Below are 22,795 nucleotides of genomic sequence, written 5' to 3'. Positions count from 1 at the left end.
AGAAGGAAACTCTGATCAATGGCAGCTGACAATCTGTATATACAAGGGTAATTTCCATTATTTTTCGCGAAACAATCCGCTCAATCAATCGCTCAATTTTGGAGGGTGGACGATAGGCGAGACAAGAGAAGAATGTTGAAAGTTATTTTATATGCAGTGCTTGAAGCATTTTTCTTTTCTTTTTTGTAGCCATGATCCATGTAGCTTTAAAGCATTTAAAATCTATTGATCATGTCTGTGACATTTTGTTAGTTATATGGTGTTATGTGCCTTTTTATGTTTGTTTTCTTTTTGCAATTGTTATGCTTTGTCATTGTCATTATTATATACCATATTATGTGTGTTAGTATCATGTGGTATTATTTTGTGTTATTTGATGTTTTTCCCGTGGCCCAAATTGGCCTTTGTTGCAATAAATATCTATCTATCTATCAACGAAAATAAAGAGTTGATTACAGCATTTTTTAGACTAAGAACGTTCGTATTTTTGTGAGCAAGGGTGTATTTTTTGCCTGTTTCAGTCATTTTATTTAAGAACTTATTTTATTCTTAGAGTTTTTTTTTTTTGTATTTGCTTTGCGCAATACAACAGAATTTTCTTAAGTATGCGGGAGGCTGCTGTCCCGTTAAAAAGTTAACGCTAATTTTAAAATTTTTATCACAGCTTGATTAAAAATACTACTGTTTGCTGTTAAAAACTGGCATTTTTGCAATATGAAGCTATCTTAAGTCCTCACACTGTATGCTTGAATTATTAAAATAGGACTCTAAAGTCGGTGTCTGAAATAGTGCAGTTCCATTTCCTAGGAAATACCGGTCCTCAAGCTTTCTAGGGACAATCAGTTTCATAGCAAACTGTGCCTACGTTGACTCTTTTCAAATACATCTAAGCATGTAGGGGCTTGGTTACCCTTCCAAAATATAATAGCTTTTCTCTGATTTTCTTAATTTTTTCATCTAAACCTTTATTTGAGCTATTTTAGAGAGGCTTCCTCCCCACATTAACATAAATTCAAACGCGCTAGAACTCAGCTTAGCTACACAAAGAGTCCAACTCAATTCTCTAAGCCTGGACTTCCTACTATTTTGCCTCTTTAATTTAGAAATATTATTTCCATCCCAACGAGTTTTTCCGTATGACTAATCTCAAAACATAGTTTTGGAGCTCTTTTTGCTTGGAGGGGAGGGGGGCTGAACCGCTGAGCCCTTCTTTTAGCCACGGACTGTATAGGAAGAAATAAAAAAATATGGAGTGACAAAAAAAAGAACCCTGACTTAGGATAGAATTCATCTCTTAGTTTCAGCCAAAATTAAAATATTAGTCATAATTAGTTAAATTTTAAAGTTTTTGGGTTTTCCTTGTTCATTCGAGAGCAGGTGTTCTGGTTAGCCCCAATTCAACTCCGTGCATTTCTTAAGACGCAATAAAAAAATTTTCATGACTTCCTTACAAAACAATCGAGGAATAGCTCTGATCCTCCTCCAAGACGGCTTTCTTGAGCCTAACGTTTGCCTTTGGCATCTGTTGGATCGCCATGTCATATAGATGACTCAAAATAAACAGAAGTCGAGGAGGTGATCAGATTCGTGATCTTATAAGTGACCGCAACTAGCTTCCTTACAAAACAATCGAGGAATAGCTCTGATCCTCCTCCAAGACATCTCACAGGATAAACCAAGGTATCGGCATGGCTTACTTGCGAATATCTTCCACACAGCTGGACTGAATCACTCACCGTCTTTAGCTGTACATTTCTTGAGGCGTCCTAAGGTGCTTAGGATGTTATTACTTGCCACGTTCACTCACGGCCCCACACTTACAGAAGCATAGCCCAGTTCCTAGATTCTGCTTTGGAATGGGCCTGTTTTCTCAGTCAAATTGACAGATGAAATTGGGCTTAATTCTCTTAAACAACTCTATCTGGTCAGCACATAATAAAATTTACTGAAGCTCCTATTGAGGCTTAGTTGTGTTATGAGACATTTTTTCTACCCTCTCCCGCAATAAACGGATGAATTGGGGCCAAAAAATGATATAACAAAAAGGACTTCCCACTTTTTTGGGGTCCTTCTTTTCGGGTCACCCTGTGTACGAATAAATTCTGATTTAGTTAAGACTAACGACAAGAGTGAGAAGAATAAATATATATGTTTGTACATACATATATATATATACATATATATTTATATAAACCGTTAATTCAACAGTTGAATGAGATGACAAAATTTTAAAAATAAATCACAGTTTAGCCTTGCACCGAATAAAACACCGAAAACTATATTGTTCTGCTTCGCAGTGCTGCCGCATTCTATGCTTCTACGTAAGTGAGAGGGGTAATACTATCATGTGCAACCAACATTTTACTAGGAGCTTTCTTTTCAGTCTCCATGCTCTTCGCCTTCCCAAGAATTCTAGCACGGAGCTTAAGAATGATAAGAGCAATTGTTAGCGGCAAAGGAGTCATAATTGCAGATGCTACGGGAACAACTAAAAAAGAAAAGAAGCTCTTGATAATCCAATTAAGCACTAAACTTTATAAACACTTCATAAATATTTCATTTAGAATAGTTTGATTTCAAAGATTTCCATTCAGTTTATTTTCACAACTAAAAAAAGAGTGCTTGAAAAAAAAAGGGGGAAAGGAATTTTTTTCATTTTTTTTTCTTCCAATTTTGTTCATTACTTTTGCTTTCTCGGATGTTTTAATATTAATTAAAATCGGGAGTAACTCATGTTAATTTTAGTATTTTCATGTCTCTATTTTTGAATTCGAGTACAAATAATTGAGTATAAAGAGAGGATGAGGGGTTATCTTCTGTTCCTTCAGCTCGCTGCCTTTATTCTAAATTTGAATATAAGTAGTATATATACTCATTTTAATTTTTAATATTATTTGTATTTTTTTTTCTCTTCATTGCCGCTCATTTTTATATCATTTTGAAGGTGGTTACCTTAAGCAGAAAGGGGGGTGCCACTTTCATTGGATTTATTCCCTTTGTGTCAAAGTTTAAGTTTTGAAGCTTAAAGACAATTGAAGGATATATAATAATCATACTCTATATAGAGCCCCAGATAATTTTCATTTGGGCATAAAGAGTAGGTGGGCACGGGGAGTGACGGCCCAGCTCATAGTTTTTTAGGAGTATTACGCTATGAATATAAGTGTAATAAGGCTTAGTTCATGTTCATTTCGAGTCCGCTTTGAGTTTTCTGTTTGCAGAAGATTCGTGCAAAGTTCGTTAAAATCACTACGGATCAGCTTGAAATGCACATATCCTCCGTAATTATTGACATTTTCAGCAATTGAGATAATATGCCACTTAAACCTAATGTTACTATCCGCCCCATTCTCATACGCAAAATACTTACTCATAATCCCGCCTGTGAAAACTGAGACAATAGTAATAAAAATAACAAAAAATCCCCGTCAGATAGCACCTTGAACTTGTTATTTGAAGACAGTAATCTTATTTTCTCAAATGATGTTTGTACTTCTGTTCCTAAGGTAACAAACATATTGATGACCTTGATTGAATAAGATATTTCATCCGTAACGAGACTTCTGATCACGCGACCCTTTGTGAAATGAGATACAAGGTTAGCTTTTACCTAACAGACTGGAAAACAATATTACAAATTAAGTTTAACAGACTAAATTATCAATTGACATTGCTTTTCAAATTATATTCTGTTTTTTTTTTCTCTTGTTTTTTTTTTTTTTTATTTAAAAATGGACCTGTTATTGCTATACAAAACGGTCAAGTTCTGCAAAATGGTACATAAATTATACAGCAGGTAGCTCAAGTTACACAAAATTATGTGATACAACACACTAAATCTCTAACCAACAGTCATTCAGCCCGTCAAGGTATGTAAAAATAATTTCAAAAAAGTTCAACCCGTCAAGGTCTAAGAAATAAGACTTTTAAAGAATATTGGCTATTATTTTTTTTTTCAATGAAATAATCATCTGCATCAGAACGTGTTAGGGGTGAGTGCATAGTTTCTTTTTTTTTTATTTTGCTTTCTTTTTTTGGCTATCTATGGCGTCCCACGTGTAAATATTCTAAAATTAAGCGTATGTATAAACGGCGGAGTTGAATCTTGCACCTATTCTACATGGCAAATAGAAGATATCCTGATGTCATTATCAATGGACTAATATGGCCTTAAAAGTTCTGACAGAAAAAAGAGAAAAATTGAAGTTCACTTGCAAACTAAACCAGTTGCAATTTGGAATTATCCAGTCTTAACGAAACTCGTTTTTCTCAAGACATGGCAAGTATGGAGTAGGCAAGATCATCATCCCAGTCCATGGTGATCCTCATTTAGTAGCAGAGGGATAGACAAGCGTAATTTCTTTCGTGACTGATTCGCTAATTCTGGCAATTTCTCTCCAAATCTCAGAATAACTATGACAGTAAAAACATAAAATATGAGCAGCTAATGGGCGTCCATATGGGGGGAGGGGCATTGGGGGCTCCAGCCCCTCCCCCTGGCTGAATGATGCTGCTTTATATTTAATGTTTTTGTTTTAAGATTGCTATTATACAGTACTGGAAGTGCCGATTAGACCAGCCAAGTCCCGACCCCCTAAAATTCAGCTAATGGGCGCAAATGGAGCAGTTTGATATTTTATCATACCAGTAAAGCCTTTGTGTTTTAAGAACAAAAAAAAGGAAAAATACATAGCTAATGTGATAATGCTAGCTTCAAAAACAGAACTAGTGACTTTCTTTACTTTCTACAAAAGGTCTTGTTGTTTTTTTCTTGTTTGCTTTACAAAACCCACGCTACTCTCCCGAGCTTTAATTGTCTATCTTGTACGCATTGATTCGGTGGATAAATGAAAAATTGGCGGAATGTTAAATATACCACAGATACCAGGATTATTTTTCAAGTAGATGCCAATTTCAGTGTAAAGCATTCAATTTTGAAAACTTTAAATTCAGCCTCATCTTGCAAATTCAGTATTGCAAAAGAAATATATCTCCAGTATTACACGAGAAATAAATATATATCTAAGATTTCTATATCTAGAGAAATATAAGATTTCTGCATACCTGTATTTAGATCAGCGTCGGGTTGAGGTAGCGTAAATCTAAGGAGAAAAATGGCAATGCCGGTATTTTGTAGACCAGTTTCAACAGAAATTGCAATAACATCTTCAATTGGACGCCGTAACAAATACGCAGCTACGGCCCCAAAACAATAGCCTAAGAATGGTAGAGAAAAACCGGCAGTGAACACCTGAAAAAGAAGTTAGTAGAATATACAAAAAATTATAAACCCCATAACGGTGTACACAAATGGGCATGGTTCCCACCCTTTCTGAAATTAGCCTAACTGTAATAAACCACGCACAAGGGCGTATCCAGGATTTTTGCTGGGGGAGGTTTTTTTCTCGGGGTGGGGTGAGGGATGGTTTACAAATCCAACTTTAAAAAACACATCAAAAATTTGTTTACATAGATTTTCTTACGTGTGGGACAGAAATTTAGAGAGGGAGGTTCAAACCCCGTAATCCCCCTCCCTGGATACGGCCTTAACCACGCATAATTATTTTTATAAGATGATCCTTAGGAAAGTGTCCTGACATTCCTCGGCCCTGGCTATGTGGATCTATCACGCCTAATAGATACATTGGCCAGCATTTATCATAGCCTAAGATTTGAGCTGTTCTACCAATAATACTGAATTGATTTAAGTTCACGTTTTATTACTAACCCAAACTTTAACAAGAGATAGCTGTACATCCTAATAGAGGAGATAACCTTAAAAACTAGGCAATTACGGCTCCAACTTTGCAACTGAGAGACTATATTCGCTGTTGACGTTTCTTTCATTTTCTTATAATGATTCCTGTTATAAACCTTACTCTTCTATCTCTGCAATTTTGATTGAAGATAAAGGCTAAAATTAATTAAAAAATTATACCTAAAAAAGGTCTAAAAAATGAAATCATCATCATAAAAAACTAAAAATAAAAAAGAAGCAAAACACATTAATAGTAAAAAAAAAATATACTAGTGGCCTTTCTCTTGACATAAAAGCATAAACTTCAATATCGTGACGAAATCACACCTTCAGTTCGTTTTTTCACTCTTTTTTATTTTCGAGTTAAAAATTTGAGGGAAGAATATTATTTTTTATGGCAATGTGTGTCACGATATCGATTAAGTAAGTCATTTCACGATGTGGTTTTACTAACATTGAGATTTAATGCTAAATTTTTAAAGGAGTCAGTTGAGACCCAACCCGTTCAAACAGAAGATTTGTTGATCTAGCCAAAAACCAAGCTTAATTGGTTCGAACTTGGTTAAGACTGGCAAATCATTATATCTTTCTCAAAGTTGACTCGCTAGTCTCTTTGAAACCACGATGAAACAATTTAAATATTTAGTAACGTCACATTATTATATTAAATGACTATCAAACATCAAAATCTAGTCATTAGCATTAAGTAATAAGAGCTTTCGAAACTTTCTAAATCTTTGTTCGGGTTAAATTTCATTGTGATTGGCCAGAAAATATCATTACTCAGCAATTTCAGTCCTTCAGTCTCCGCTATTACACGAGTATATTACCAGTTGTATCTGTAGTTACCTCATAGGACATGCAATAATTCTCCAATGCCCGGGACAATACCCGAGTTTGAGACAAACTTGACTCAACTCAAAGAATTTGAGCTGAATTGACAAGAAACTTGAGACTCAAAGAACATACAATCAATTCATTACTCATTAAAAACGAGTCTAGAAAGATTTGAGCAAAAGTTTTGCAAAACGGTCAACTCTGTAAATGTCAGGCCCTAGCACCCTCGATACCTACCAAGCTTAGGCTCAGCGAACTGGACCAGTTTTGTTGGTTTAGGATGTGTGTCTTATAAAAAATGTCACTTTGGCGTTTTCACGAATTATCCAAACATCTCCCAAATAAACCTATTTCGGGGCAAAATTGTTGTGCAATATAGTTTTATTTTGTCTTCTTTCAAAACCCATTCCTGTCGTAGAAGGGATTTGCACAATATCCATCACATTTGGTAACTGCTTCAGCGACATCCATTAGTTAGTCTAATGATATTAGATAAAATATATAACATTAAATTACTAGATAACTTATTATTTATCCTTTCCTAGATCTTTCATTCCATTTTCCACACTTCCCTCAACCAGCAATTACTCAAACCTGTTGGTTGTGTGGAATACAATGATTCTAAACAACCACGCTCAAGTCATACTCTGAAATTTAAGAACAAAAAGTGAACACATTCACTATCTTGAAAAATCTTATCATATACTTAGGAATGTGTGGTTTGTAATTCATTTTGAGATATTGAACTGTAAGTAAGGAACAACCGGGCTCAGTAGTAACCGAAACTCTGAAAAACCGAATTTTGATATCAATATATATATCAATAGAATCGGCTTATTACGATAGTAACCTAACTGATAGCAACCTAACAAGTGATTTTTATTCCTTAGAAATGCTTCTTTTCCTCTCACATTAACTAGTTCTTTTTTGTTATGACAAATAACACACTGTTAAAAATAACAATCTCGTTTTTGGAGTTTGAAGGGGCGGCAACCGCACTTTAATGGGTGATAATATCCATTCAGGATATTATTCAGGATATTTCGCTTACGATCCTCTGGTTCTACTTTGTTTCTCAATGACATTTTTCACTGCCAAAGTTTGGAACAATTAATTAAAAAAAACATACAATGAATTCATTACTCATCGAAAAAGAGCTGGGAGAGGCTTGAGCAAGACTTTTGCAAAAAAGACTCGATGCTCAAAAAATCAGATATGACATTTTCTTTTTTTTAATTAGAACTATTATCATAGACTGATCTCACAACAGTCTAAACTTTGTTACTGGTCATAGGGTTCATTTCTAATCTACCAGACATATCTGATAATTTTTTTATTTAATCTAATGCAAAAGATTTATGTGTAGAAATTAGAGAGGAGTCAGGTATTTTGCGCATTAATCCGTGTCGATCTTGATTGGTGAGAGAGATAGAGAGAGAGAGAGGACAGTAATCATACTTAATGGATAACTAACCCTTTGACATTTGAAACGCACAATGTGTGTACAAAAAGGAACCCGTCAAATTCCTAAAATTTCATTATTGCTCAAAAGGTTGTTTTCATGTTGAGTGGAATTGCACCATAGGTAATGACAAACATCCTTTCACAGAAAAACAGTTAATATGTTATGATACTTAAATTATTGGAAAAAGTAAAACTCTTGTAACTTTCTATAAATGCTGTGACGAAGAAATGACAATAGATTATAGGCAATATTAAAAACGAAGGACAGTCAAACGTCCAAGCAAGTTAAGATGCAAATTAGACCTATTTCTAGCTAGTCCCTCCAACCCCAAGGTCTCACTAAAACCTATTTCCCTTTAATCCCAGTTTCACTTGTATGTCCTTCACCCGTTTGAATATGAGCACATTACATGATGCTTATTGCGATTGAGTGTCGCATCTAATTGTCTTTGGTAGTGCCAGAACCTTAAAACATGTCGTTATTTAGATAGAAAATATAAATTATTTTTATAATTACAAACGTGTCAAGCAAAACTCTTTTTTTCAAACAGTTCGTGGTAACAAACTGTATGTAAGGAGCGACGCGGCTCAATAATAACAGAAACTCTAAGAAAAAGAGCCTTGATTACAACAGATACATCAAAAGAATTGAATTTTTATGCTTATTCAAAATATGTATAATTTTTCAAAATTAAGGTTACCCATCAAAAGTTACGAGCCTAGGAAATTTTACCCAATTTTTGAAAAAGGGGTAAACACCCCCAAAACATCATATGATCTTAATGAAAATGACACCATGAAATTCAGCACACAAGAGAACCCTACTGTAGAGGTTTCAAGCTCCTATGTAAAAACATCTGGATTTTGCATTTTTTGCCGGAAGAAGGATCATGGATGCGTGTTTATTTTCCCCAGGGGTGATCGAATCGAACCAGTGATCTTAGACGATCGGGAGAGGGCTCATTTGGTCGGAAATCAAAAGTTCTACTGCCCTTCTCAAGCGACCAAAAATATTGGAAGGTAGCTAGCCCTCCTCCCACGCTCATTTGTCCCCCAAAGTCACCGGATCAAAATTTTGAGATAGCCATTTTCTTCAGCATAGTCGAAAAATCTAATAAGTATGTCTTTGATAATGAATTGACCCCCGACAGTCCCTGGAGCTATGAACTTTGCCCTTAACTTACATATAGTGTTGGTTATTGGGAAGTATACAGAAGTTTTTAAGGGGGGGGGGGGGGATTTTTCTGGTGAAGGGGGGTTACGTGGGAGAATCTTTCCATGGAGGATTTTTTTCGCTGGAGAAGGGAATTTCCATGGAGGGGAAGCGGATTTCCCAGCATTATTTAAAAAACGATCAGAAATTAAATTTAAAAAAAACAAATTTTTTCAACTGAAAGTAAGGAGCAACATAAAAACTTAAAACGAACAGAAATTATACCATATATGAAAGGGACTTCCCCCTCCTAAACACCTCGCTCTTTACGCTAAAGTTTGACTCTTTCTTCCAATTTTTTAAGAACGACTCCAAATACTAAAAACTTTAGTGTTAAGAGCGAGGTATTGAGGAGAGGGCATCCTCTTACATACTTTCATGTATATGAAACTATATCATGTATACCACAGGTATATGTGGGGGTCACCCCCTCCTCAATACCTCACTCTTTGCGCTTAATTTTTTTTAGAACTTTTAAAAGAGCTTATTATTCTAATTAAACGACCTTCGTCATTCTTAAATAACTCGAACAAAAAAATCAAACTTTAGCGTAAAGAGCAAGGAATTGAGGAAGGAGCGGCCTCCCTCATATATGTAGTAATTTTTGTTCGTTTTAAGTTTAAATGTTGCCCCTTACTTTCAGTTGCTAAAAACTTCCATTTTTTATTAAGTCAAAAGTCTGCAACATTTACTACTGTACGTGCTTCATAGCTTATTTGCGTCAATTGCATTTGGCTATATCACAAGTAAAATAATTAGATCAAAATCAATATTACACCCTGTTACTGAAATTCTTGGTAAGAAACTTGACCTTTATTTTCTCTTTCTCAGAATCAAGAACGAAAAAGTTTGCTTAGAGTCTAAAGAAATTTATTAATTAGGAAAATTAACAATTTATTTTATTTATTTAAATAATTAACAAAATTAAATACGATTATTTAAAAAAAATTAGTTAGAGAAATTTCTATATTTTCCCCATATTAGAATTAAGCTATTTAAGAGTAGTATATATCTTTTAAGTGATCCCCATTCTGAAACTAAGATAACAGAGTTATTGTCTGTTTATTCTAAACATATATGCTGCAGTAGAGTTAATTTCAAATGTTTCTATGATTCTAAGGTTGAGAGGAAAGGGTAGGTACAGACAAATGATAAAAAAACTCATATATTCCTGGCAATACGTCCCCGTACAGACGTTTATCGAGAAGAGACAAAAGTTATCCAAATATATTTCCACGTTTTTAATGCTAGAGAATTGGTGATATACACTTGAAAATATTTGCTACATTAGGTAGTAAAATATATTTTATCGATATTTTGTTGAACTGTTCAATTTATATCTTGACAGATGTGAATAAATACAATGCCAAACGGAAAGTCTTAGTATTTGAAGGCATGGCTAAAACAGCAATTTACATTCCGAGCGGTGTAAGCGTTGAAAACAAAATACTGTTGATTTCAGAAAAACTTGTTTTGCACCCTTAAAATAGTTTTTTTTTTAGCTTTGCCACTCTTGAAAAACTGGGACATCTCAAGAGGACCACAGATGGCGAACGCAGACCAGAGTGGTATTTCAGTAGCTCGGAAAGAAGTTGGGCCAGGTTTATAAAACCCTTTGGAAGTGATCGGCACGCCACATTGTGATAAAACAAAGGCACATTAAAGCTTACATTCCCACTTGCTTACCTATTTGTAAGGCCTGAACATTTCTATGGAATAGGCCCTAACTTAAAAAAAAAGGAAAGAAATCGAATTTGTCCAAGAGTTTGTCTTAAATCCGGATTACCACAGACTAGACGAGCAGACACTAAGAAAAATTTGAACCTGTTTTCAAAATTTAAGACCTGTCTTCACAAAATCGGTCAAGCTTACAATGCGGTGGAGTTGGGACTTCAAACTACTATCAAGGTCCTGATTCGGAACATAGGATCAATTCCTGAAAATTTAATTACCATCTGGACAAGAGCTTTTTTGAGCTAGGAAAAGTCTTTCTATTCGATTTCGAAGACAAACTTCAAAATAATCTTTTATTAAACCTATGGAGACCATGTGTAAGGAATAAACTTTTGAAAAGATCGGACTGGAGGAGCAGTTTGCATAGCTGTTCGCCTCAAATGACTTGGTGCTGCAGTGGGTTGTTAGTAATAGTATGGGGCCCCTTAATATTCAATCAAAGTCACTAACCTGCCATCCCATTATCTGAAACATATAGAGATTCGTATACACTCCGAACACAATTATAAAAACAATGAAAAGAGACGCCATTGGCTTTAACATCTTGACTAACACATCAGCAACACGGGGTAAAAAACGACGAATGGCAATACCAATAGCAAGCGGCACAACAAGCCCAGCGGCCATCGTCACGATTCTCATATACGGGATCTGAATGGCTGATTGACTGAAGACGATACGGCCCAGGGTGAACGACCAAAATGGGATCATAGCTGAAAAAAAAAACACAATCAGGTATTTGATAAATCTGAATATAACTATTTTAAGGAATAGCCTAAACACTTCCATTATAAGTATTGCAAGCACTTACGTGTTATACCGACCAAACTGTTGTTTTTGATCTGAGTAATACCGGTTTAACTGTCTGTATTCGGTGATAATTAGCTTAGTCTCAATGAGATAAACTACTATGTAGGGATATTTTAATTAAATATTTAAGAATTGGTTAGGTTAAGTTATGTATTTAATATAATACGTTCTGGGCGGTCAGGTTTCCATAATTCTCTGTTGTAGTTTCAATAATTTTGTTACTAAAATAAATTTTTGTTACTAAATAAAATTTTCATCATATTTTGGTATATTTCATTAGGATTAACCTAACTGCTCTTCTTGTCGCTATAGTCGCTCTTGGTCGCTATAGCACGTAAGTACCGTATTGAAAACTACAAGAAAAGCTTCCGGTCTGAATCTTCTCTCCCAGAAATAACAAAAATTATACAAAAAAGTCACATTTTTCCGCTGCATAATGGCTACAAAGACTAAAAAATAATATTTTCAATAGTTTACCCTACCCCCATCCCAATACGAAATCCTAGACATCACGAATCATACCAAACAGGGTTTCAATATAGACATAGGGGAAAAAATTGTTTTTTGGGGGAAAGGGCATCAGAGTATTTCTTCGAAAGGAGGGTCATAAACGCCAAAAAACGGCGTTTTAGGCTGGTAAGTTCCAATTCCTTGAAGGATAAAGGGTGCGTAGTCTCCGAAATCAATCTTAGGGAGGGGAGATTCATTTACTCTGTCAAATTGTCAAGGTAAAAGGTATTTAAAAAACCCCTTTGGAAATTTAACTATTACAAATCCAAACAGGGATGCTGGAAAAGTGTTCCCAGAACCTGAAAAATAACCATCGGATTTGCTCTTTATCAGAGGTGGAGAAGAATTTTCAAATAGGTGTCAAAATAATACATGCGGTGCAAAAAAAACATTATATGATCGATCAAGTGTTCTCTTATCAAATTGGCCCTCTAGCCTGGGGAGATAAGTGTAGGATTTTCTTTGTTTTTCTTTCAAAGAATCGACTATAAGGTGTCTCGTGGCACTAGCTGATGCTACAAATGAAAGGCCTAAATACCCAAGAGGACTACAAGCTCAACTTGAATTGTATCAAAAGAGGCGGTCACCGGTCCAAGAAAGAGTAACTTGGTCATGGAAGAAGCAATCAAATGACCAACTTCATTCTGTCTGAGGCAAACATCGTTCTGGAATGCCTCTAGATTACGTATAATCTAAGAGAAGCGCATTATAAGTTACTGGACAGAAGAATGGGGACATACAAAACATAAAAAATTGTTGGGTACAAGCAGAGGAAATAGCTACATTAGAGGAGTCACTCACTATCTGTCACCTAGTTTAGATATCGGGAGCACCGCGTGTTCTGCCATGCGTCGAATGAGCTCTCCGCGCAATTCCTAATTTGTCCACACATTGTCTACTACTCCTCCATCGTGGGACACTTCAGCCATGCGTGGCGCACACCACACGGTGTAAACGATTTCTTAAATTGAACGAACCCCTCGGCTATTTTAATACTTTGTGATCAAAATAATGGAAATAAATGCAAATAGGCTAAATGGACGACTAATCAAGATCTGAAGTTTGACCGGTATTCTTAGTCTAAAATCTTGCAATGTAACCCCTTCCCCAACCCCTAAGCCTTGATCTATCTGATCCTAGAGGATAAACATCAAACTTATTTTTTCCCTTTTTTTAAAGCAAGCAACCTTATCTATCAAAATTCCAAGCTTTCAAGGCAATATTTGTTAAACAAAGACTCTATTAAGCACTATCACTTTATCATCATCAGCTTTAGAGTACAAACAATGAACCATTTATAGATGGTACAGTGGGTAATTCATTATAAAACAACTAAGGAGTTATTTTATCATAATCACAAAAAAACATAAAAAGTGAAAGTTCTGATACAGATAAGGGAATCTGTCAGGCGTAATCTTAATAAAAGCGAAATTTTTTCTGTGTTCACACTAATGAACAAAATTACTGACTATTTCGGTAAAAGTAAGTTGTATAGACTAGTTTAAATATAATCGGGTGCAGATGGGACCTTGTGAATGAAAAGACAAAACGTTAGTCATCTCATAACATATCAGACATTTAAGGCAAGCAGGGACGCCAATTGGGGGAGGGGTGAAGAAGAGGTGGGGAGATAATTGCACCTAAACCTTGACTTTGAAAATACATGTATGGTATTTCATTAAATCAAATTAAAAAAATACCCCCCCCCCCTAATTTTAAAAAATGTATTTTTTTTTGTACCGTCAAAAAATCGAAAAAATCCTGGCCCCTTCCTACATTTTCGTAAATTGGCGTCATTGAACAATGGTTTCTAAGACAGTAGAGTTTTAGTTTAACAGTTCAGGTCTATTTTAAGGAAAAAAGCGTTCTCAAGTGAAACTGGCTGTTGACAGTTATTCACGAAGTATTCAATCCACATGAATGGAAAAAATTAGTTCTAAAAAAAATCAAACACAAAAATCAAACATTTTAAGCGCCCAGAGATTGTAAGAAATTTTGTATAGAAATATTAAACTTCAATTTCAACTGAAATACATTTTATTATCTAATTTCACTTAAACAAAAAGATGAATTAACTAATCTAATAATAAAGATTAGGAGAGCATGAGTTTTAAACAGTTCAATAGGATCAATCCTCCCCTATAACAGAATCAGCACTACCAAAAGAAAAAGATTCCTTACCAAAAGCTGCAAAGGTACTGATACAGGTCATGGTAACAGAAAGGTTCAAATTGCCGTCCAAGATATACGTCCATAAATTAGATCCTCCTCCACCAGGACTACAGCCTGTGACGAAAAGGCCTAACTGAAGCTCCGGATTTTTCGGAAAAAGGAGCAAACCCAAAACAAAAGCGCACTGAAAGGAAAAACAAAAGAAGTAAGCTCAGAATATCGCTTGAACTGGTACTAGTTTATTTGCTAAAATATATAACCTGGGAGCAGCATAGAATAAATCCTATTCTGAAGGGGACATGGGAGCTTATTTAAAGGGGTGGGACATGTAAACCTTTCATTTTTAATTAATCATGAATGATGTTCCATAATTCGAATCTCCTATGACTCAATGCTTATTATTGTAAATGCATAGCGAAGATTTAATGTTCAAGGGAATTCTGGCAAAATTCTATGCATGTGGTTTAAAACATAAAATAAAATGTTTGTTCATTTGGCTCTTAAGAACAAGGAGTTTTAAAAACTACTTAATTAATAATAATATATTATCCTAGTTCTGTCTTTGACCGTGATTTTCAACGTTTGAATATACAATAACTATGAAATTATGCTTTACTTTAGCAGTAAGATACAGTCCAGTATCTTGTCCAGAAATGAGCTTCTCCCCTTCCGACACTGAGTTCAGGCTACCCTTTATAAACTGTCAATACATGGGTAGCGTTGCCAACATGGTTTAATTGCACCGTTTTTGGTACAATTTAGAGGTCCTGGTACAATGGGTCCCATTGCAACTGAACCACCGCGTGATTGAACCCCAAGCAAATGAACCAACGTGCAACTGAACCCCATTTAACTGAGCCCTCGTGCAACTCAACCCCATTCAACTAAACCCTGTGTAACTGAACCACGGTGCAACTGGACCACGATGCAACTGAATCATCGTACAACTGAACCATCATACAACTGAACTACCGTGCAACTTAACCCTCGTATAATTGAACTCTTGTACAACTCAAACACCGTACTTACATTGGGTAAAACACAATTTAGAATCTTTAAATGTTCAACCTTTTTGGAATTATTTGCTTTTTAAAGTCATAATATAAATGACTGTCAAGATGATTAATAAAAAAGACGATTAACAAAAACAAAGAAAATCGGACGTCACAAACTATTAAAACCAGATTTTTTTCTTCCTTTTTTATGTCTGTTAATGGGGTTTCCCTTCGCCCTGTCACTGTCCACGGGTCTAGGCGCTTATCCTCCTTTCTCCCAAGGAAAAACCCTCCCCTGAAAAACACCCTCTTGTGGGAAACATGGTTTTCCAAGTTGGAACATTTTATTTTGGTTCGGTTATTTTTTAGTTAGCTGAGGGGTGCTTAGGAAAGTGGAAAAGAGGAATTTATGTGTAAGTCTTGTCCCCCCCCCCTCCGTTTAAAAATGTTCTTCTCATGGGAAATTCGCCCTAAACTCTCCCCCCCCCCTTCAGAAAACTCCCACGCGAAAAATGTCCGTATGTTTCCCAATAACAAACACTATCTGTAAGCAATAGACAAATTACAAAACTTAAAAAGGTACTTAAAATTTTACAATGCAGTTCTCTGATTGTTTTATAGCTAGGGAGAGAGGGAGATACCTCAAAGGGTGCACCCCGCCATCAGCTCCTGGAACAAGGGATGTAAGTTAAGCAAGTTACTCAATGTTAACAAATAAGGTTTTTATTGAAAAGATTGTTGTATGAGCTTGGGGGGGGGGGGGTACACATTCGATTGGAAATCAAAAGTTCTAGTGCACTTTTTAAAAAAGATGTTTTTTCCTTTACTGGTTTAGAAAAGGAAATAGTAGCAATATCTACAATGGCTGATGGTATCAACCATCACATCGTTCGGAAAATGTTTAGGAGCATCTTCAACTAAATCAAGAGGTACTTTGTGCATCCAGTTTTACAAGACGACGTATCTGCAATGTGTCGAGAACAGCTGAGGGTATAAACCTAAGGGTATGAAGTTTAAACTTTCTGGGCATGTTAAAGGAATGTTGAAAAAATAGGCTGGAGTGCAACCAAACCCCTCACATATCCTTTTTAGCTGCAATCTCCTCAAAGACATCTGATAAAAAATCGCTATCTAGATGGACAAAAGTCAAATATCTAAAACACAAAAGGCGTTTATATCAAGACTTTAAGAAACAAACAATTCCAACAAGGTTGAACATTTAAAAATTCTAACTTGTGTTTCACCCAATTATAGTGCCTCATATTTTTAGTATACTGAAAAATTAAGTTCAGTGGTATATTTGCACGATGGTTCATTTACACGCGGGTTCAGTTGTACGGTGGTTCAGTTGCATGGTGGTTCAGTTACACGGCGGTTTAGTTAAATGGGGTTGAGTTGCACGGGGGTTTAGTTGCACGAGGGTTTAGTTAAATGGAGTTCAGTTACACGAGGGTTCAGTTGCACAGGGATTCGGGTATATAGGGTTTCAATTGCACGGTGGTTGTTACACGGTAGTTCAGTTACACGGTGGTTCAGTTACACGCACACCGGTACAATGCGGTACGTTTGGAAATTTTTCGGTACAACAAAATTTTCTGGTATATTTTGGTTTTACTTGCTCCTTTCTGATTCGGATATCTATCCAAGTTTTATTTTATCGAAAATTTTCTTCTGGTTGCGGCGAATTTTTTACTTGTTGTTCGGATAGTACAGATTTTTCTCTAGCAGTACAATTTTAGTCGGGAGAATGTTACAGTTTATTTCAAAGTGTTAGTAACACTTTCCACGGGCCTTTCAGAAACTAGTCCGACTTATTCCATGTATTATATTTTCTAGGCTAAGGGCCATGCACTTGATAAAATAATAACTTGGCGTATTCGCAAGGATATTCTCCAAAACAAGAATCAGTGCAAACAAGCCCATTTTAAAATACACTTAAGAACGTTCTCCATATTCTAATATATAGCCAAATATCTGAAAAAAGCTTGCATCAATACCAAACCAGCAATGAGTAGTAAGAGAGGTGCTGATTAAAAACTTACATTCAAACTTACGCCTGAAGGCATAGATATGTGTGTAAGTTTTTAATCAGCACCTCTCTTACTACTGCAATGAACGTTCTTTTTTAATTTTCTTCACAGTTCTTTTACAGACCTAGTCAAATTAGCCTTTGAACAGTTCGTATAAAGCTTGACCAAGCAGTACTTGCAGTTCGAGTTGAAGAAGGTCTTAAGCAACAAAATTAAAAGCGCTTCTCCTAAGCAACAACGCGGGATTGTAATTAGATACATTTCTAAGCTAGCTTATTTAAAAGAAGCACTACATAAATTTACTCGAATTACATCGACCCAAACAAAAACCAATGTATAGCATTACAAAATGAACGGTAAATCGAGGAATGGCATTTAAAGAAAATCTGAAAGAGCTGCATTTCATTCTTATATCTTTAAAATGTTCAAATAAATATCTTGAAATATAAAACAACTACATCTAATTATCTAATTTAAAAGAAATATCTTACTCAAAATTCAAGTAAAAGTCGTGTTTGAAGAAGTTTGATTTCTTTTTGATAAATCAGGTAAAAATTGAGTTCTAGCATCAACAATCTTATTAAAACTCCACTAAACAAGGTATTTTCTGCATGAGCGGGATGAGGGGTTTCTCAATAAAAGGTAACGCCAATTAATAGAAAAAGAAATACGAAAAAGCCCGATACCAGGGCTTGTACAGTACTATAAACATTACAATGAAGCTAAAAAACACAATAGTACATGAAATAAATGAAGAGCATCACAAATGATAAAAAAAATGTGGTTACCATCAGTGGTCTCCTAAAATATATGTCTATAGTTTCTAACACTCTAGCTATGATATTGTACTACAGTTATAAAAAACTTATCGAAACAATTGGGAACCAAGTGTCTATTAGCGACACTTTTCTTTCGTTTGCAGAAACTTATTTCGGTGACGAGGCAAATTTGTCAAAACCAGTGGCGTCAACTCACAATATTTTGGGGGGAGCGGAGGGTGGGGGGGAGGGGGCAAAAATCACTTCCAAATCTAGGGGGGCAAATTTGTAATTTTTTCAAGTGTTTCCACAAAACACCAATAACGAAATTTTTCAAAGAAAATTCCCCAAAAAGGGTATTTTCTGAATGGGAGCAGAAAAATCTATAGGGCACATACCCCCTTTGCCCCTCCCAATTAACGACACAAGTCAGAAAAACAAAACCAGGCAAATTTATGAGAAAACTATAGAGGAATACGAAAATAGGGACAAAATGCGGCAACTTTGTTGGCTTTACCCCTATTCCAGCCCCCTGCGTAAGTATATATGTGGCACAAAGCTAATCCATTACTACTGATAGAGACATACGTGAGTTCTATGTCTAGTTCAGTGTGTCACAGTCTATTTATCCTGCAGATCCCGCGAAATAAACTAGATCTATCAATGAAATCCTATAGATGTTATATGTCACTTCGAATACAAAGGAGGTATACAGACGTTGAGGCCTGTATAAATGAGCGAATAAAGGCTTAGAAACACACAAAACGATTAAGAGATTCATGGAGATCCAAACTACGAGCACAAAAACAGCTATGGAAGACGGTAGGCAAACCTTGGCTTCCAATTTGGTGGAAAAAATCCAATATTGGAAATTTTGAGAGGTAGGTGTTACTTAAAAATAAATAATATTGGAAAGTTCGTCTGGGTAGGTATGAGGTATCGTGATGTTTTTCTTAAATAATCAGTTTTTGTGTCTTTTCAGTCTATGTTTTGTTGATGCATTTTTTCGCTTGTTTTGTGTATGTCACCATCGCCCAATTGGGCTTTCGTGTGAATAAATCTATTTATCTACCTATCTATCATACATAAAGACTATTTTGAACAGCGTCCTAGATCACTAGATCAACCAAAAGATATTATGAAAGGATATACTTCACTAAGCGCAACTACAAGTATTGCTCTTTACATGATTTTAAACAAAAGCATACTTTCATTAGTTTCTGCAAAGCATTAAATAAAAAAAAACAAGTTTTTTTTAACTGAAAGTAAGGAACGACTTTAAAACTTAAAACGAACAGAAATTATTCCGTATATGAAAGGGACTGTCCTCTCCTCAACGACTCGCTCTTTACGCTAAAGTTTTTTATTACTTAAAAAAAAACTAGAGTTGTGAGAAAGTCAAACTTTAGCGTAAAGAGCGAGGCGTTGAGGAGGGGACAGCCCCTTTCATATACGGAATAATTTCTGTTCGTTTTTAGTTTTAAAGTCGTTCCTTACTTTCAGTTAAAAAAGCTTGTTTTTTTAATTTGATTTTTGAACGTTTTTGAATTAATGCAGGTTTTGATTTTGGCTCACCACATATGAATAATTAAAACAAAATTTGGATATTAATTTTACTTTTATTTGGTTAAATGGCTTTCTCGAAACTTGTTTAATTTTATTTACGATCGTTTTTATTAGTAATAAAAATACTTAACTTAAAATTTAAATTACGTAACGATCTTCTTTATTCATAGAGTTTTAATACATACATTATAGGATTCATCCACCTAGTCAGAACATTGCTCTTTAAGCTCAAGTTTTAATTTTGTTTCAATTCTTTAAAAATGACCCTTAATTACAGAGGCCAAATAATGCTGGGAAATCCGGCGCCCCCTTCATAGCAATGTCCCTTCCCCCATGAAAACTTCCTTCATGGAAAGATCCTCCCATATAACCCCGGACCCCCCCACCAGAAAAAATCCCACCTCAAAACGTCTGTATACTTCCCAATAACCAATACTATATGTTAACATTGGGTAAAGTTCATAACTTTCAGCCCTCCCCCCGAGGACTTCGGGGGATTAAGTAATCCTAAAAGACATAGTTATCATATTTTCGACCAAAATGGCTATCTCGAAATTTTGATCGGGTGACTTTGGGAAAAAAATGAGCGTGGGAGGGGGCCTAGTTGCCCTCCATTTTTTTTTGTCACTTAAAAAGGGCATTAGAACTTTTAATTTCCGTTCTAATGAGCCCTCCCACGATATTCTAGGACCACTGGGTCATGCGATCACCCCTGTAGAAAAAAAAACAAAAAAAAAAAAAAAAAAAAAATAAAAACGCATCCGTGATCTTTCTTCTGGCAAAAAAAATTAAAATTCCACATTTTTGAAGATAGGTGCTTGAAACCTCTACAGTAGGGTTCTCTACAACGCTGAATATGATGGTGTGAATTTCATTAAGGTTCTATAGCTTTTAGGGGGTCTTTCCCCCTTTATTCTAAAATCAGCCAAATTTTCTCAGCGCGTAACTTTTGATGGGTATAACTAAAATTAATGAAACTTATATATTTGAAATCAGCATTAAAATTTGATTCTTTCTATGTATCTATTGGCATCAAAATTCCTTTTTTTAGAGTTTCAGTTACCATTGAGCCGGGTCGCTCAATACTTACAGCTCCTAAAATCTAGCTATGTTGTATTACAAGCATGAGGTGTGTTGTACATCTAAACTATATTTTGAAATCAATGTTGATTTGGTTCAGGTAGAAACAATTTTCAAAAACAAACAAACAAAGGTCAAATCAAGCACATACCGGTTTAAAATTTACGAGGCCATAAGAGGGAGACCAATATCAATATTAATCAACTACCAAACATAAGGTACCAAGATTCCTATCAACACACTTCTCAATTTGTTTGGCAGGGAACAAATGGCGAAAAAACATCTTTATATTACCTGTTTACATGGGGTGGGGCACAAACTTGTGATTCGGGAGAAAGGGACGAAGGTTTTGCTCCCCCATTGGTATTTTCTCTGACTGTTTATAAGTCAAATTGACGACCGTTTTTAGCCGAGATTTTTCCTTCAAGTTAAGGATTACGGATCATTGCAAAGCAATCCATAACTTGGCAATTTCCCAATGAGGGTTAATACCCCAAAATGAAAAATAAGATGGCCACTAAATAATTCTCCCTTTTTTAGTTCTCAATTTTATTTCTTAAATACAAAAACAAACTTAGCCATATTTTCCGCATCAAAAGACATAAGAAAAAAGAATATTGGGGAGTAAATGCGAAACTTCTAAAATTTTTGTGAGTCATCCGGCTATCTTGTGAGGAATTCCTCCTTTCCTAATCCCTTTAGCTGTATACATGATTGGTAAAATATTATAGAAATTAACAATTCATATAATTTGTCTCTTTTTTCTCCGCTGTATGTTTAACGGAGCTAACCAACTTGGTAGGGAATGACTACATAAAATGATTTTTTTTACCAAAATAGTAATAATCAATATTTGGAAACTAAGCAGCGAAATAAAAAAAGCAGAACACATAAAAAGTTAATGAAATATAACAAATACTACTACTACTAATAACAACTCACTGCAGCACCAAGCCGCCTGAGGCCAACACAGCTACACACGCTCCTCCATCCCAATCTATTCAAAGCCACCTTCTTTACACCCTCCCAAGAAGTTCCCCCTTAAATCTTTCCTTACAACATCCTCCCACTCCATTTGGGAACGATTTGCTTGTCGTTTGGTCCTAGACAGTTGGCCAAAAGGACAATCTGTCTTTTTTCATCCGCAGAACCTGTCCTAGCCATCCCAACCTTTCTATCACTATAGTCTAGACACTCTAGAGAACACTTAATAAAAGAAGCGTTTCAACTTTTAAAGCTGATTTCATTTGCTAATTTTGTTACTTTAAAGATGAAACTCGAGAGACCTCAAATGCATATAGAATATGCTGCTTTCAGAACCGACAGAATATTGCTGGCCATCTCTATTTACATAGAGCACTTCTTGTAAATATGATATATTTGCTTCAATGTAGTCATTGAAGAGGAGAAAGCCTGCTCTCCTTTATATTTCCAGTTAAATTTTAAAACCGAGGTTGATTTATTTTCTACTTTACAAAAAAAGAGTTTATTGTTGACAGACTTTTCTAGTCTATTTTAGACAAATATGCTATTCGCTAAGTACAGTGGGGTCATTTCACAAAAATATACGGGAAGGGGATAAAATGTATTTTTCAATATCTAGGGGAGCTTATTAGTCGTTTTTGCCAATTTTTTCAATGAAAATACCAAAAAAGGTATTTTTCGAAATCTAGAAGGGTGGGAAATCAAGGACACTACTGGCCAAATAAAATATTTTGAAGAACTTTTCGAGGCACTTTTCCCAGTCACCACTTTAGAGTAGGACCAGTGGGGTCATGGTCAACTTGATTTTCTGGAGCCTTGTCCCTAATCCTTCCACCCCCAAGGAAAATTGAAATGGGATATCCGCTAGGAAGTTGAAATTAAAA

The 22,795-nt window shown here is 35.4% G+C and overlaps 1 protein-coding gene across 4 annotated transcripts in view; it reads right to left on the bottom strand.

Moving 5' to 3' along the window:
* Positions 1–2,145: 2,145 nt before the first annotated feature.
* The window catches only part of LOC148947702 (ileal sodium/bile acid cotransporter-like), a 75,975-nt gene continuing 55,325 nt past the window's right edge, over positions 2,146–22,795 (bottom strand). For all 4 annotated transcript variants that reach the window (XM_089095380.1, XM_089095377.1, XM_089095378.1 and 1 more), the window contains exons 4-7: positions 14,508–14,682; positions 11,457–11,719; positions 5,065–5,251; positions 2,146–2,488 (exon numbers count right to left, since the gene is read on the bottom strand). In XM_089095380.1, the coding sequence (XP_088951506.1) occupies positions 2,310–2,488; positions 5,065–5,251; positions 11,457–11,719; positions 14,508–14,682 (804 nt within the window). In that variant the 3' untranslated portion in view covers positions 2,146–2,309. The remainder of the gene's footprint in view (positions 2,489–5,064; positions 5,252–11,456; positions 11,720–14,507; positions 14,683–22,795) is intronic.

This window comes from Artemia sp. Qi Xiang Cuo, chromosome 10, assembly GCF_049724085.1.
Source record: "Artemia sp. Qi Xiang Cuo chromosome 10, ASM4972408v1, whole genome shotgun sequence".
In the NCBI taxonomy this organism is placed as follows: domain Eukaryota; kingdom Metazoa; phylum Arthropoda; class Branchiopoda; order Anostraca; family Artemiidae; genus Artemia; species Artemia sp. Qi Xiang Cuo.
Note: the sequence above shows the minus strand (reverse complement) of the source record. Positions and strands in the feature narration are given on the sequence as shown.